Source organism: Tupaia chinensis, unplaced genomic scaffold, assembly GCF_000334495.1.
Source record: "Tupaia chinensis unplaced genomic scaffold, TupChi_1.0 Scaffold000273_1, whole genome shotgun sequence".
In the NCBI taxonomy this organism is placed as follows: domain Eukaryota; kingdom Metazoa; phylum Chordata; class Mammalia; order Scandentia; family Tupaiidae; genus Tupaia; species Tupaia belangeri.
Window position 1 is genome coordinate 1903245 of NW_006159755.1, and position 15275 is coordinate 1918519.

Genomic DNA, 15275 nt, shown 5'->3' on the forward strand with positions numbered 1-15275 from the left:
AGAGAGAGAGAGAGAGAAAGTGAGAAAGTAAGCCGCCAAGTCCGGGATTCAAACTGTGGTTGGCCATGTGAGAGTCCAGCACCCTTAACCACTATGCCACCTGCCAGCCCCCTCATTAATTCATTTTAAAAGCATTTATTACCCCCTGCTATATGGCAAGAGCTACGTGAGGCACTGGAGGTGCAGTCATTAATAAGTGTCGTGATGGCCCTCCGCCTGGGAAGGCAGAGCTGCAGGGAGATTATCCCACAGCATAGTGGCCGTCCCGGAGCTGGTGCTTCCTGTGCGCATGCTCTACATGGATTGACTCACAGCAACCTCATGCGGTAGGGACTGTTATTACCATTTTACAGATGGCAAAGCAGGCTCAAAGAGGTTAGAAAACTGGCCCAAAGTAACACAGCCAGTAAGTAGGCAAGTCAGGATTTAAACCCAGGCCTCTTTGACCCTGGAGCCTACATTTTTTTTTTTTTAAATGGTACGTGTGCTCACAGGAGAGAGACAGAGAAGGAAAGTGAGAAACCTTCCAAGGGGAATGGACATGCTGTAATCTCTTTTCCTCCATTCTCTTGGGATTTGGATACACATGACCAGGATGTTTTTTAAACCTCCAAGTCTGGGACTTGAACCATGCAGTTGGCCATGTGGGATCCAGCTGCCTTCACCACCACACCATTTGCTGACCCATGAACTGTTTTTCTAGTACTCAAGCACCAGAATAAGACAGCAGGGTTAGAATCTTGGTTCTGCCATGTTCTAGCTGTGTGACCTTGGAGAGGTCACTTAACCTTGCTGAGCTTTGATTCCCTCTTTGGTACAACAGCCAACACAAGCCCTTGCTCGTGAAGCTGTGGCAGGAAGGGATGAGAGGACGTGTGGGTCCATAGCACAATGGCTGGGTCCTTGTAGACCCAAGAGGCCATGTTGCAAAGACATCACTGAGGGGTAGCACTGGTGTGGAGCTGTAGAGAGCCCAGGGGTCCTGGGGCCTGACAGACACTCCCCAGAGGCCAGGGGAGACTTCCCACCTGGGGCGACCCTTAAGCAGGGCCTCGAGGGAGGTATGGAGTTCCTTGGGCCAGGAAAGCAAAGAGGCTGAGGGCACGCAGGGTCTGTGGCCACTGTCCCCATCGGCACCTCCTGCCCCCCTCCCCCAGGCCCTGGAGCTGGACTCCATCCGCAGTCACCACTGGTGCATCCAGGGCTGCAGCGCCGTCACTGGGGAGAACCTGCTGCCGGGCATTGACTGGCTCCTGGACGACATTTCCAGCCGCATCTTTCCAGCTGACTGAGCCGCTCCAGATGCCGCCCCACCTGGCAGTCAGGCTCTCAGGCCTCACTAGATGCTGTCCAGCGGGGGTGGGAGTCAGCCGCTGGACTAACACTCCCCACCCCTTCCATCACTCGCTGCTACTGCTACCCGCTGCTGCTCCGTGGCCGGAGGGCTGTGCCCTGGCTGTCCCCCAGCCCCCAACCTGGCCTGCAGCTGCCGTATCATGGGCAGAGGGCTGGGGCGGGGAGGGGCTGCCTCTGCTGCTACTGAGGCTGGGGGGCTCCCCCCTTTGCCCGCTGTGACAATAAAACGGCTGCGGGGGGGAGGGCCTGCCTCGGCTGCTACTGAGGCTGGGAGCCTCACCCTTTGCCCAGCTGTGACAATAAACCGTTCCTTGCCCTGACTCCCGGCTCGGTTATTGTTGGTGATGGTCTTAGAGACCACCTAGGAACCCACAGTCCAGCAGGGGACAGTTCATTTTAGTCCAGGGTCAACGGCTGCTGTGTCAAAGGGATATCCAAAGGGTTACAGAAATGGGTTTAGGGTTTTACCATAGGCACATGTACTCCCCAGAGAGAGACAGAGACAGAAGGAAAGGAAGAGTCACCCCCTTGGGGGGATGGCCATGCCCTTCTCCATTTTCCTCTTGGGATTTTGGGCATACACATACCCCCAGCATGATCTTAAACCACCAAGTCCAGGACTCAACGCCAGCCATGTGGGAGTCCAGCACCTTCACCACCACTCACCTGCTGCCCCCAACACTATTTGGAAGGGTCCAGGAAGGCTTCCCAGAGGAGGTGACATTAAAGCTGGGAGTGAAGGATGAGAAGTGTCCTGGGGAGAGGAAAGGGAGGACAGTTACCAGGGGAACTGCAACCCTTGTAGGAGTGAATTTGAAAAGGGACGCAGCCCCAGCCCAGGACTCAGAGCTTGTCCAGTGGAACAGGCTGAAATTCAGCTCCTAGCTAGCTGTCACAGCCAGGACCTGTATCCAGTGGATGACCTGCACGCCTACAGGGAGGGCTGCACATGCTGTGACTGAGGGAATCACACAAGGCCTGAAGAGCAAAGGCTCCTGGGAAATAGGGAGGGGCATGGACGTGAGTGTGGGAGGGGTGCAGGGAGAGGGAGGGAAGTGGCTGCATCAGGCAGAGGTAGCCAAGGCCTTCACTCTGAAGCAGGGCGACCCAGGGCCTCAATCTAGTGGCAACACTGATGGCTGTTTCAGGGCAGCCTGTCAAGGCCCTCGCAGTGGCCGCCTCCTCTCCAGGGTTCTGTTCCAGGTGACATCCACATCCACGTAGCGCAGCAGAGGACAGCCCATGAGCACAGACTAGCGTCGTCGTCCCTTCAGATGGGAAACAGCACCCAGGAGGCTAAGCGACTTGCTCAAAGCCACCCAGCCAGGAAGTAGGGGAGCCGAGATTAGAACCCAGAGGACTTGGCCACTGCATCCTGCAGTCTCCTCTCATAGCTCAGGCCCAACGTCTCCAGTTTTCGTCTCTGCTCTGACCCAGCTGGAGGCTCCTACCCAGGGGTGAGGGCTTACGGCCTAACACGCCTACCAGGTGTGACCAGTGGAGGGAGGGACGTTGGATGCTGGTATCAAAAGTCAAGGAAGAGATGCCAGGATTTACTCCTAAGCTGGGACTCGGATCCCTTCCAGAGGTGTAAAATTAGGGTTCCAGGGGGCCAGTCGGAGGCAGGGTTAGGACCCTGGACTCCTGTATGGCTGACCACAGTTCATGTCCTGGACCTGGTGGCTTTTGCTCACTTTTGCTCCTCTCTCTCCCTCCCTCTCTCTGGTGAGGGCACGTGCCCTGTAGTAAATTAGCTAATAATAAATAAATTGTGTAATTTTTTTTAAAAAAAGAATTGTTTTAATTTGACCAGAGGGAGACAGAGAGAGAGAGAGAGAGAGAAGGAAAGCCACCAGGTCTGGGACTTGAACCGTTGTCTGCCATGTGGGAATCCGGCGCCCTTAACCACCATGCAACCTGCTGGCCCCAAAATTAAGTAATTTTTTTTTTTTTGGAGAAGTTTTTGCTATAGGGTGCGTGCACTCGCCAGACAGACAGAGAGAGACATAGAGACAGAAAGCGAGAAATCCCCCTGGGGGATGGCCACACCACAATCCCGTCTCCTCCATTCTCTCGGGATCTTGAGCGCGCACGCACGCACACGCACTCGGCGTGAGTTTTAAGTCACCGGGTCCGGTACGCGAACTGCGGTCGACTACATGGGAGTCCAGTGACATAGCCATTACGCTAAGTGCTGTTTCCCAAATTAAGTAATTTTTTTAAAACGAAAAAACCTGGGTTCCATTAGGGCGGAAGAAGCTGGGTGGGTCACCTTAGAGCATAAATGAAGTGAAGCCCCCGCCCTGTCCTCTATGCAGGGTAGATCCTATGGCTTGCAGGGAGGCTCTGTCCCTTGCTAGTTGATCCTGACAAGCTGCCTTAGTTTCCCCATCAGAGGAACGCTGATGGCATCTGCCGCTGATGGGCAGGATGAGGAGCAAACGGGTTGGCATCCTGTGTGTCATGAGCACTGCATGAGTGTCAGGCGAGTTGGGGATGGTTGGAGACCAGAGTGACAGGTCATACTCACTGCGGATCTGCGGATGGAGAGGATGCAGCAGAATCACCGCATGGGCACGCAGACCCTGTGGAACACCGGGAGGCTCCTGCACTGGGCTCTGCAGCTTTCCCCTCTACCCTGGGGTTAGAGATCTGGAGAACAGGGGCTAAATCACTCCAGAGGGAAAAGGGCGTGGAGAGGGCAGAGAGGACGAGGGGGGAAGGGAGACTACAGGACGGGATGCTGGGCCAGGGAGGGAGGGAAGGATGGGTGAGGAGCATTGAAGAAGCATTGGCACACCGGCCCTCCCCAGGGACCTATGGGAAACGAGAGCCTCGTTTAAAGGGGGCTCCAGAGGAGTCCTGGGGTGTGTTGTGTGAGGGGACACGTCACCATCCCCAGCCTCCTCCCAAACACTCTCAATGAATTACCCATTTCAGAGCCCTCAAGAGTCTGATTTGGGAGTCTGCTTGGTTTTCCGGAGACTGCAGAGGTATGGCATCCGTCCATCTGAATCCCACACACCTGAGTTCCAGTACCATGGGCAGCTCTTTTGTCTACGGCATGAGTGCTTCACCCACTCTATTGTATTTAGGCCTCACCACTTAATGGCGCATTTGAGCCAATTTGTACTTCAGTGTAACACTGGAGCAAAGGTCACCACCATGCCAAGTTTGAAAACACCAGCCTCAGGCTAGCAGGTGGCATGGAGGTTAAGGCTCTGGATCCTGTGTGGCTGACTGAGTGGTTTAAGCCCAGGACCCAGTGACTTAAAAAACACACCAGGCTCAGGAACCAGCAGTTAGCGTAGTGGCTATGTCGCTGGGCTCCCACGTAGTCGACCGCGGTTCGTGTCCTGGACCCGGTGGCTTAAAAACCTCACGCCGGGCGCGTGTGCGTGCGTGCCCAAGATCTCGAGAGGAGAATGGAGGAGAAGGGGTTGCGGCATGACCATCTCCCCTGGGGGGTGATTTCTTGCTGTCTGTCTCTATGTCTCTCTCTCTCTCTCTGTCTGTCTGGCGAGCGCACGCGCCCTACAGTGAAAATCTCTCCAAAAAAAAAAAAAAAACCACACCAGGCTCATGTGTGTGCATGTCCCAAATCCCAACAGAATGGAGGACAGCAGCATGGCCATTCCCCCCCCACCCCGATTGATTTCTCACTTTCCCTCTCTTTCTCTCTGTCTCTCTCTGGGGAGTGCATGTGCCCCCCCCAAAGGCAAAACAAAGCAAAACAAAAACAACTAAAATAGAAAAAAGAAAGATTGAAAGCAAAAGAGAAAACACCAGTCTCCACCTGGCTCCAGGCGCAGTACTGGTACCACCGCTTTGTTGTCCTGGAGGGCAAGCGTTGGATGAGCCGGCAGCAGGATGCAATCTGGAGCTCCAAGCAGCAAGTTTCCACTGGCATTGCTGCCTTTCCCAGGGACTTTCCATCCCTTGAACCAAGGCATGTTGGCGCTTGCTCAGCTGTCACCATTCTGATCAGAAACGGGCACACATACTGCTGGGCTGAGGTTAGGGCTGATTCTCTCCATGCAGGTGCTGAGTTCCTTAACATTTCCTCCTATCGCTTTTCCACAGGGAGGCTCAGCGGAATCGATTTTTATCACCAGTAATTAGTTGTTTCACACTCAGTGTGTGAGCCAGGAGGGCTTGCTAATCCTTGGAGATGCCAGCTTCAAATTCACCATCACCAGCAATAACAGTCGGCCTGAGACGTGCCTGTGATCAGGCTTGGGGCATCTTGATGGTCACATAATACTTAGTCTCAAATTTCCACAGGGACCAGCAGATGGCGGAATGGCTATGTCGCTGGACGCCCATGTAGTCGACTGCAGTTCAAGTTCCAGATCCAGTGGCTTAAATTCACCCCAGGCACATGTATGTGCGTGCTCAAGATCCCGAGAGGAGAATGGAGAAGGGACTGCGGCGTGACCATCCCCCCCGGGGGGTGGTTTCTTGCTTTCTGTCTCTCTGTCTCTCTCTGGTGAGCACACGCGCCCTATAGCAAAAACCTCTCCAAAAAAAAAAAAAGTTTCCTCAGGGAGATATCAGTAGTTATCTCGTTGGTATATAATCATTGCCGACATGCCCACATTCAGTTTTGAGACATCCTTGAAAGAGCCCTTTCCCATCTCAGAGCCTCCTTTAAATTTTCCCATGGTTCTTTTGTTGATCCCTCCACACTGTAGATGGCACGGCCAGTAGTGGTGTTCTTGCCCAAATCTATTGAATAAGTGCCCTATGACAACAATGTTGATACAAATATTTTCCTTTTCCATCCTGGCTTTGATTTAGAGCTGTTTGTTTGTTCTAAACATTCATTCATTCATTTATTTACTTTTTTTCTCATGATTTTCAAGCCACCCAGTCCAGGAATAGAACTGCACTCCTTCATGTGGGACTCCAGCACTTTAACCACCACGCCACCTGCTGGCCTCTGGAGGTGGCTTTTAACTACACCTGTGTTCTGGCACCAACTCCACAACAAAACAGCTCTGCTGCAATAGATTCTATCATAAACACATTCATTTTCGAGGGGAGAAAGTAAGAGGGCTCACCGAGGTAAGGGAAACTGATCCATCTAGCAAGAGTTGTGACTTTAGAGCCCTTGACACACATCCCCGTCCCCCACTTTTCTCTGGCATTCTTTGAATTTCCCCCACGCTTCTAGGACACATGAATTAGTGAATCCCTGGGAAGGAAACAGGGAAATAATTTGTTATATCTGGAACATGTTTGAAATAATAAAAAGTGGGTGGATGGACGCAAAAGGGGAGTTGGGAAACGGCAGAAGGCGTTTAGAGGTTTTATGTATGCTCAGATAGGATGGGTTCGGTAGTCAGGCAGAGATGAGAGTAAGGACTTTCCCAAACCGGTTCTTACTCCCCAGCTACCTACGTTTACGTTTTACCAACGACAGGTAACTTTTAGACGGTCCCTTAGCCGTGCTCAGGGAGCAACAATAGTGTTGTCACTTGCGACCAGCTCCCTGGGCCGGAAGGAGAAGGGCGCAGGCCCGGGCTAGGCGGCGCCTGGCGGAGGCAGACCCGGAGGGGCGGGGGCGGGGGCGGCGTGGAGGAGGTGGAGGCCGGCGGTCAGCTCCGCTCCAGCTCGGTTGTCATGTCCCGCCAGGCGAAGGATGACTTCGTGCGGCACTACACAGTCTCTGACACCAGGACCCACCCCAAGGGCTACACCGAGTACAAAGTAACAGCGCAGGTGAGGTGGGGCCCAGTGGGTACCTTACCCTTTTAAATGGAGGGGAGGCCGTGCTCTACCTAAAGGCAAGGCGCTGCAGAAACGCTCGTTTGGGACGACAGAAATGGATTTCCCCTTTAAGGGGAGGCTGCGGCACAAGTTGTCATTTAGTTCTTCAACCATCAGGGGGCGGGACCATAGGGAGTGTGCTGTCCTTTTTAAAAGGGCGTGAACTGTAGTTTCCTGGACCTTCAAGGTGTGTGCCTACGCGCCTCACGTGCTGTCTGTTCATTAGGCTGGGAATTTCTGTAAATCTGCATGAACACTCGGCTTACCCCAAATACGAGTTAGTTCTCCAATATCCTGGAGTAAGTTTTGTCTGTTGGGTCGTTTTATATTTACATAAAAGCCCTTTAGAGAGTTTTAATTATTTTTAATTTTTCCAAAAAAATGTAGACTGCGGTTTTAAAAATGTATATGTTTCTAAAGGACTTAAGGGAGGCCGGCAGGTGACGTGGTAGTTAAGGGCGCTGGACTCCCACATTGTCGATTGCGGTTCGAGTCCCAGACCTGGCAGTTTACTTTCTTACTTTCTCTCTCTCTGTGTCTCTCTTATTCTGTCCCTCTCTGGTCAAATTAAAATAAATAAAGTTAAATAAAGTAATTCAAAAAAGAAAAAAGGACTTAAGGAGCAAGTTATCAACTTCAGGGTAGTAGCTGGAAGTCAACAGATAAGGACCAAAGTTGATTATGAAGCAGTCAGGCTGTTATAAGCCCATTGCATAGAGATATGGCGGGAACTGTGAAAACAATTTGTTTATTAATTTATTATTTTATTTTTTTTTTTTTTGAGAGAGAGATTTTTGCTATAGGGCACATGCACTCACCAGAGAGACAGAGAGAAATGGAAAAAAAGAAGGTGAAAAATCATCCCCCAGCAGGGATGGCCACACCACTGTCCCTTCTCTATTCTCTTGAGATTTTGAGCACATGCACACATGCACCTGGCATGAATTTCAAGTCTCCTGGTCTGGGACTTGAAGGGTAGTTACCCATGCTGGAGTCCAGTGCCTTAATTACCACACCACCTGCTGGCCCCAATAAAAGCAGTTTTAAAAAATATCTGTAGGGGGACCAGCAGTTGGTGTAATGGCTATGTTGCTGGACTCCCATGTAGTCAATCGTGGTTCGAGTCCTGGACCCGGGGCTTAAACTCATGCCAGGTGTGTGTGCGCCCAAGATCCCGAGAGGAGAATGGAGAAAAAGGGGTTGCAGCATGGCTATCCCCCCTGGGAGGTGATTTCTCGCTTTCTGTCTCTCTGTCTGACTCTCTCTTTCTGGGGAGTGCACGTGCCGTATAGCAAAAAAACTCTCAAAAAAAAAAAAAATCTGTAGGATGAGACACAAGAACTGTTAACAATGGAGGCCACAAGAGATAAACTAGGTGCTAGGGGACAGGTTGGAGAAAGACTTTTTACTGTAAATTTTTTGTACATTAAAAAAAACTTTTTTTTGTACATTAAAAATGATCAACTAGGCAAGTGTTAGACTGGTGCATTAGTAACTATTAAAGTGAAGCAGAAACAAGGGCACTTCCAAAGTGGTCTAAGTTGGAATCTTAGATGTTTAAATATGCCTTTTTTTTTTTTTTTTTAATGTGTTGTATGACCCAGAAGGAGAGACCTAGCTAGAGCAACCCCCACAGGCAGGCCTCATTGTCATGATCCACCTCCAGCTACAGCCAGCCCGAAATGATTGGAACACGTGCTTGACATGCTGAGGGAGGTCTCCAGAGGTGAACTGGCAACCTTTCCTTGTTGGTTTCCCCTGCAGAGTGTCTGATTTTACTACTGAGTCAACATCCAGGCCTCTCTCTGTGTTTTATGTCTTTCGCATGCCTAAAAAATTCTAATGAAAAGATCATCCCAGGGAAGATGGGCTGACAGGTGAAAGGGTGTGGCAAGGGGCGGTACTTTTTTTTTTTTTTTGAGATGTTTTTGCTATAGGGCGCATGCGCTTGCCAGACAGACAGAGAGAGACAGAGAGACAGAAAGCGAGAAATCACCCCCAGGGGGGATGGCCACGCTGCCATCCCTTCTCCGTTCTGCTCTCGGGATCTTGGGCACGCATGGACACGTGCCCAGCGTGAGTTTTAAGCCACCAGGTCCAGGACGCAAACTGCAGTCGACTACATGGGAGTCCAGCGACATAGCCACTACACTAACTGCTGGCCCCGGGGGCGGTAAATTTTTGCTATAAATCATTCTGTTGGTTTTTTAAACACGCATTATTCTTATGTATTGCATAATTTTTATTTTTAAAAGCGATTTTTGCTATAGGGTGTGTGTACTTACTGGAGAGACAGAGAGACAGAAAGCAAGAAGTCACCCCCCAGGGGGAATGGCCACACTGCAATCCCTTCTCTGTTCTCTTGGGATTTTGGGCACACGCGCACACGCACACACGTCTGACATGAGTTTTGTTTTTTAAATAATTATTTTATGTAACTTTATTCATTTGTTTATTTTAATTTGACCAGAGAGGGGACAGAGTGAGAGTGAAAGAGGAAAGGAAGAAAGGAAGCTGCTAGGTCTGGGACTCAAACCACTGTGGGTCCAGAATTTGATCAGCGGTTGACTGCATGGGAGTCCAGTGACTTAACCATTATGCCATCTGCTGGTCCCCACACTGTTACTTTTATTAACACATGATGGTGGTCTGTATCTTGCTTTTTCACTTGCTTTTTTTTTTTCTTTTTTGCCATTTGAAATCCCTCAAGAGAGACAGATAGGGAAATAGAAATTATCCCCCAGAGGGATTGGCCACTTTGCAATCCCTTCTCCTCCAGTCTTCCTTCGGAACTTGGGGCATGCACATGCATCCAGCATTGATTTTTTTTTTCCTTTCTTTCTTTTTTTGAGAGATTTTTGCTATAGGGTACATGCACTCACTAGAGAGACAAAAAGCTAGAAATCACTCTCCCAGGGAGATGACCATGCCTCAATCCCTTCTCCTCCATTCTCTCAGAACTTTGGGCATGCACATATACATGTCCAGCATGATTTTCTTTCTTTTTGATTTTTGTTATTGTTATAGGGCACATGTGCTCGCTAGAAAGACAAAGAGAGACAGAGAGACAGAAAGCAAGAAATCACCCCCCAGGAGGGATGGCCACACTACAACCCCTTTTCCTCCATTCTCCTCTCAGGATCCTGGGCATGCACACACATGCGCCAGCGCGAGTTTATGGAACTGTGGTCCACTACATGGGAGTCCAACAACATAGCCATTACACCAACTGCTGGTCCCAGCAGCATGATTTTCAAGCTGCCAGGTCTGGGACTCGAATCGTGGAGTTGGCTGGGTAGGATCCAACATCTTAAACTCCATACCATCTGCTGTCCAGCTAGTATTTTTAAATGTTTTGTTTTGCATTTTTTGTTTCACTTAAATTTTTTTAAATGAGACATAATTTATGTAAATATGTACAGATCTTAAATGTACAGTTCAACAAACTGTACACATGTATCAAATTATATGCACACACACAAACACACATTCTTTTGTACAAACACCACTTAGATCAAGATACAGGCATTTTGGAGTCAGCTGGTGGTATAGTGGTTAAGGTGTTGGACTCCCTCATAGCCACTGCAGTTCAAGTCCTGGATCCGCTGGCTGGAAACGCACTGAGTGCTTGTGTGTGCATTCCCAATATTCCAAGAGGAGAATGGAGAAGGGATTGTGGTGTGGCCATCCCTCGAGGGGGTGATTTCTCACTGTGTCTCTCTCTCTCAGGCAAGCACATTCACCCTAAGGCAAAAAACTTCTTTAAAAATAAAAAAAGAAAGAAGGGGTCAGCAGGTGGCGTGGTGGTTAAGGGCTCTGGACTCCCACATGGTGGACTGCAGTTCTAGTCCCCAACCTGGCAGCTTGTTTTCTCACTTTACCTCTCTCTCTGTGTCATACTCTGTCCTTCTCTGGTCAAATTGAAATAAATAGACAAATAAAGTTAAATAAAATAATTATTTAAAAAAAAAAGAAAAAGAAAGAAAAAAAAGAAAACAAATAAGGAAGGTTTATTGAGAGTGCTGGGGGTCACGGGAGGTGCCTCAGCTCACCCCCAGGAGGGAGGGAGCGCCTTTCACAGGGTAATCAGGCTATTCTGGGAGCCTGTGTGACTGGTACAGCAGGGCAGTTGGGCTTAGCGGGATGAGCATGCATGAAACATTTGGTGGGTCTTTTTGATCCATCTCTCAGAAGTTAGACCTCTCAGTACTCCTTTTGGGTCTTTATCTGCTACCTCCTGGGTCAGTGTGACTTTCAAGCAGAGCACCTGGAGTGTGGGCTCCAGCCGAGACCAGCCCTGCAGGTCAGCCTTGGTTCCTGGGCAGGCCAGGAGTGATACGGAGTGGTGCTCGGGAGAGTTTGTCTTAGGGGACCCTGCAGGTTGCAGCATGACCATCCCCTTGGGGGGTGTTTTTTCACTTTCCCTCCTTACCCACCCTGTACCAGCACACACCCTTATAGCAAAACTTTTTTAAAAAAGAAGAAAATTTGAAAACTGTCAAATACTCCAAACTGTGGGGCACTTATTTATTTATAGAGACTTTTGCTATAGGGCATGTGCACTCACCAGAGAGACGGAGAGAAAGCGAGAAATCACCCCCAGGGGGATGGCCACACCGCACTCCCTTCTCCTTCATTCTCCTCTCGGGATTTTGGGCACGCATGCATGCACCTGGTGTGAGTTTTAAGCCACTGGATCTGGGACTTGAACCGCAGTTGACTTCATGGAAGTCCAGTGATATAACCATAATGCCATCTGCTGGCCCTATGGGACATTTATTTTTAATTATTTTGAACATAAAATAATGACAACTGAATCTTCTTTCAACCTCAAACCCAAATCTGCCTTTCTTGGGGGTTTCCAGCCCCAGTGACAGTTTCTGCTGTGTCCAGGGGAGTTTGAGCACCGAGCTGGCTCCAAAACATATTATTAAAATTAACTGTAGGGACCAGCAGATGGCTTAATGGTTATGTCACTGAGCTTCCTTCCACATAGTCAACTGCGGTTCAAATCCTAGATCTGGCGGCTTAAACCTCACGCTAGCTGCATGTGCATGCATGCCCAAAATTCCTAGAGGAGAATGGAAGACAAGGGATTATGGTGTGGCCATCCCTTCAGAGGGTGATTTCTCACTGTCTGACTCTCTGTCTCTTGGGTGAGCACACACATCCTATAGCAAACAAAATTTTTTAAATATTTATTTAATTTTGGAACCAGCAGTTAGTGTAATGGCCATGTTGCTGGATTCCCACGTAGTCGACCATGGTTTGAGTCCCGGACCCAGTGTCTTAAACTCATGCCGGGCGTGTGTGCATCTGTGCCCAAGATCCTGAGAGGAGATTGGAGAAGGGATTGTGGCGTGTCCATCTCCCTGGGGGGTGATTTCTTGCTTTCTGTCTCTCTGTCTCTTTCTGTCTCCCGGCGAGCACATATGCTCTATAGCAAAAATCTCTCTAAAAAAAAAAAGAAAGAAAGGCACCCCAACAGGGTCTCCATGCCATGATCTACTCCCAATCTTAGTTGGCACAGACTTCCTTAAGGAAACACTGGCTCCTGGGACAGAAAACTGTTTCTTTAGAAACTTGAGGTTATTTGAGTTCCAAAGGAGTCATAGAACTTGCCCCTCCCTTTTTTTTTTTTTTTTTTTTAGTTTTTGCTATAGGGTATGCATGTTTGCCAGAGAGAGAGAGAGAGAGGAAAAGTGAGGAATCACCCCCCAGGGGAGACAGTCACATCAAAGTCCCTTCTCCTCCGTCTCGAGATTTGGGGCATGCATGCACACAGACCTCCAGATGACTTTCCAGCTGTGTCCAGGACTTGAACCGCACAGTTGGCCATGTGGGATCTAGCACATTAACTTCCACACCACTTGCCGGCCCAGGGACTTGACCCTTAGAAGGAACTAGGATAAAAATTGGGCTGTAGATGGAACAGTCTAGACAGCCCATTATGGATCCTCCTGTTTGACAGATGAAGAAATTGAGGCACACAATAGAAAGATTGCCCAAAGTGACACTGAAAGCCAGGACTCCTTGAAGCTGGTGGCCACAGGGGCTTTGGAGGGGAGGTACCTGGGGCTCCCTCAGTTTTTACAGAGTAATGGGTATCAAATGTCAGTCTTTGGTCTCACCTGGTTTTTGCCTTTCTTTCTCAGTTCATCTCAAAGAAGGACCCAGAAGATGTCAAAGAGGTGAGGCTCCCCGGAGGAAGGGGGACCGTTCCCCCATCCAGGTCCAGAAACAGTGAATGAATAGCTGGTGATCTGGCACACAGCCTGCCCTCCCTGGCCCTGGGTGGAGGGGGTGCTGTACCCTAATCTTCACACATCCTGGAGCAGACTGGGTGTACAAAGGCTGCTTCCCACCATGGGTGGCCCCGGGGATCTCATGTGCTCACTGGCCATAGGTGGTGGTCTGGAAGCGGTACAGCGACTTCCGCAAGCTGCATGGAGACCTGGCCTACACCCACCGCAACCTCTTCCGCCGCCTGGAGGAGTTCCCCGCATTCCCCCGTGCCCAGGTGTTTGGTGAGTGTTAAGAGACAAAGGGTGAGTTGGGATGGGGGACCTCTCCTTGGGGAAGGGTGGGGAGGCCTGCAATTCTGTGTAAAGACCTGTTTGCAGAGCTGGAAGGGCCCGTAGAGATGGCCTCATGTGACAGATGGGAAAACTGAGGCCCAGAACAGCCTAGCCCTTATTGTATGTTGGGCCCTGTTACATCTTTTTTTTTTAAGACTTTTTAAATTTAGGGACCCAGCAGATTGCGTCATGATTACATCACTAGACTCCCATGTAGTTGACTGCAATTCAAGTCCCAGACCCGGCAGCTTAAAACTCAGGCTGAGCACGTATATATGCACGTGTGTGCCTGAAATCCTGAGAGGAGAATGGAGGGATTGTAGCATAGCCATCCACCGGCATGTGATTTCTTGCTGTCTCTCCAGTGAGTGCACATGTCCTATAGCAAAAATTTTTCTCTTAAAAAAAAAAAAAAACCTTTTAAATTAAATTAAATTTATTATTGTTATTTTTAAATTTGACCAGAGAGAAAATGAGAAAGCAAGCCACCAGGTCCCAGACTCAAACCACAGTTAGCCACGTGGGAGTCCAGTGCCCTAACCATCATGCCACCTACTGGCCCCAACGTTCCCATCTTTATTAGCCCCATTTTCAAGCTGAGGGAACTGAGGCTCAACAAGGTGAAGGACCTTGGCCTGTAAGCGGCAAAATCAGGATTCTTATCCATACGCGGGTGCTCCCTCTAGACCTGTGCAACCCGGAGAGGTAGCCACAGGCCACGTGTGGCGGAGGAGCACTTAGATGTGACTGGTCTGAGCCAGGATGACCTGTGTATGTCAGGTAGACACAGACAGAAATGAGTGACTAGGTTGGCAGGAAAATCATGACACATTTTTGCACAGAAAGACACGTAGGACTTTCCTGACAACCTAATAGCTCAGTCATTGAAAAAACAGACTACATGTTAAAATGAGGATATTTTGGATACATTAGGTTAAATAAAACATTTTTTCTTTCTGGGCCAGCAGGTGGTGTGGTAGATAAGGGCGCTGGATTCCCACATGGCCAACTATGGTTCAAGTCCTCGACCTGGTGGCTTGCTTTTTCTCTTTGCCTTTCTCTCTCTCTCTCTCTCTCTCTCTCTCTCTCTCTCTCTCTCTCTCTCTCTCTCTCGCTCTCATAAAATAAAGAAAAATATAACAATAACAAATTTAAATAATTTAATAAATAATTCTTTAAAAAAATTTTTTTAAAAAGACATTTTTTCTTTTTAATTTTTTTTTCTTTTGGCTCTAGGGCACATATGCTTGTGCAAGAGAGACACGGAGAGAGATGCAGAGAGAGGAAATGTGAGAAATTACCCCCAGAAGGGAGAGCCACACTGCAGTCTCTTCTCCATTCTCCTCTCGGGATTTTAAGCATCCACACGCATGCGTCCGGCATGTTTTCTAGCCACCAGGCCCAAAACTTGAACTGGGCAGTTGGCCATGTGGGATCCAGTGGCCTTAAACACCTTGCCACCTGCTGCCCCTAAAACATATTACTAAAATTTACTTTACTTGTTTATTTTTCCTTTTTAAATTCTTTTTGTTTGTTTTTGGTTTTTAGAGATTTTTGGTATAGGCTGTG

At 49.2% G+C, this 15275-nt stretch overlaps 2 protein-coding genes across 2 annotated transcripts in view; both read left to right on the plus strand.

The window, feature by feature from the left end:
• The window catches only part of ARL2 (ARF like GTPase 2), a gene marked incomplete at its 5' end in the record, with an annotated part of 7174 nt that extends 5635 nt beyond the window's left edge, over positions 1-1539 (plus strand). Inside the window, one exon of the mRNA XM_014588316.2 lies at positions 1158-1539. Coding sequence (XP_014443802.1) covers positions 1158-1292 — 135 coding nt within the window. The remainder of the gene's footprint in view (positions 1-1157) is intronic.
• A 5357-nt stretch (positions 1540-6896) lies between these two features.
• SNX15 (sorting nexin 15) overlaps positions 6897-15275 on the plus strand; it is a 14634-nt gene continuing 6255 nt past the window's right edge. The window contains exons 1-3 of the mRNA XM_006149862.3: positions 6897-7080; positions 13284-13319; positions 13535-13655. Coding sequence (XP_006149924.1) covers positions 6982-7080; positions 13284-13319; positions 13535-13655 — 256 coding nt within the window. The 5' untranslated portion in view covers positions 6897-6981. The remainder of the gene's footprint in view (positions 7081-13283; positions 13320-13534; positions 13656-15275) is intronic.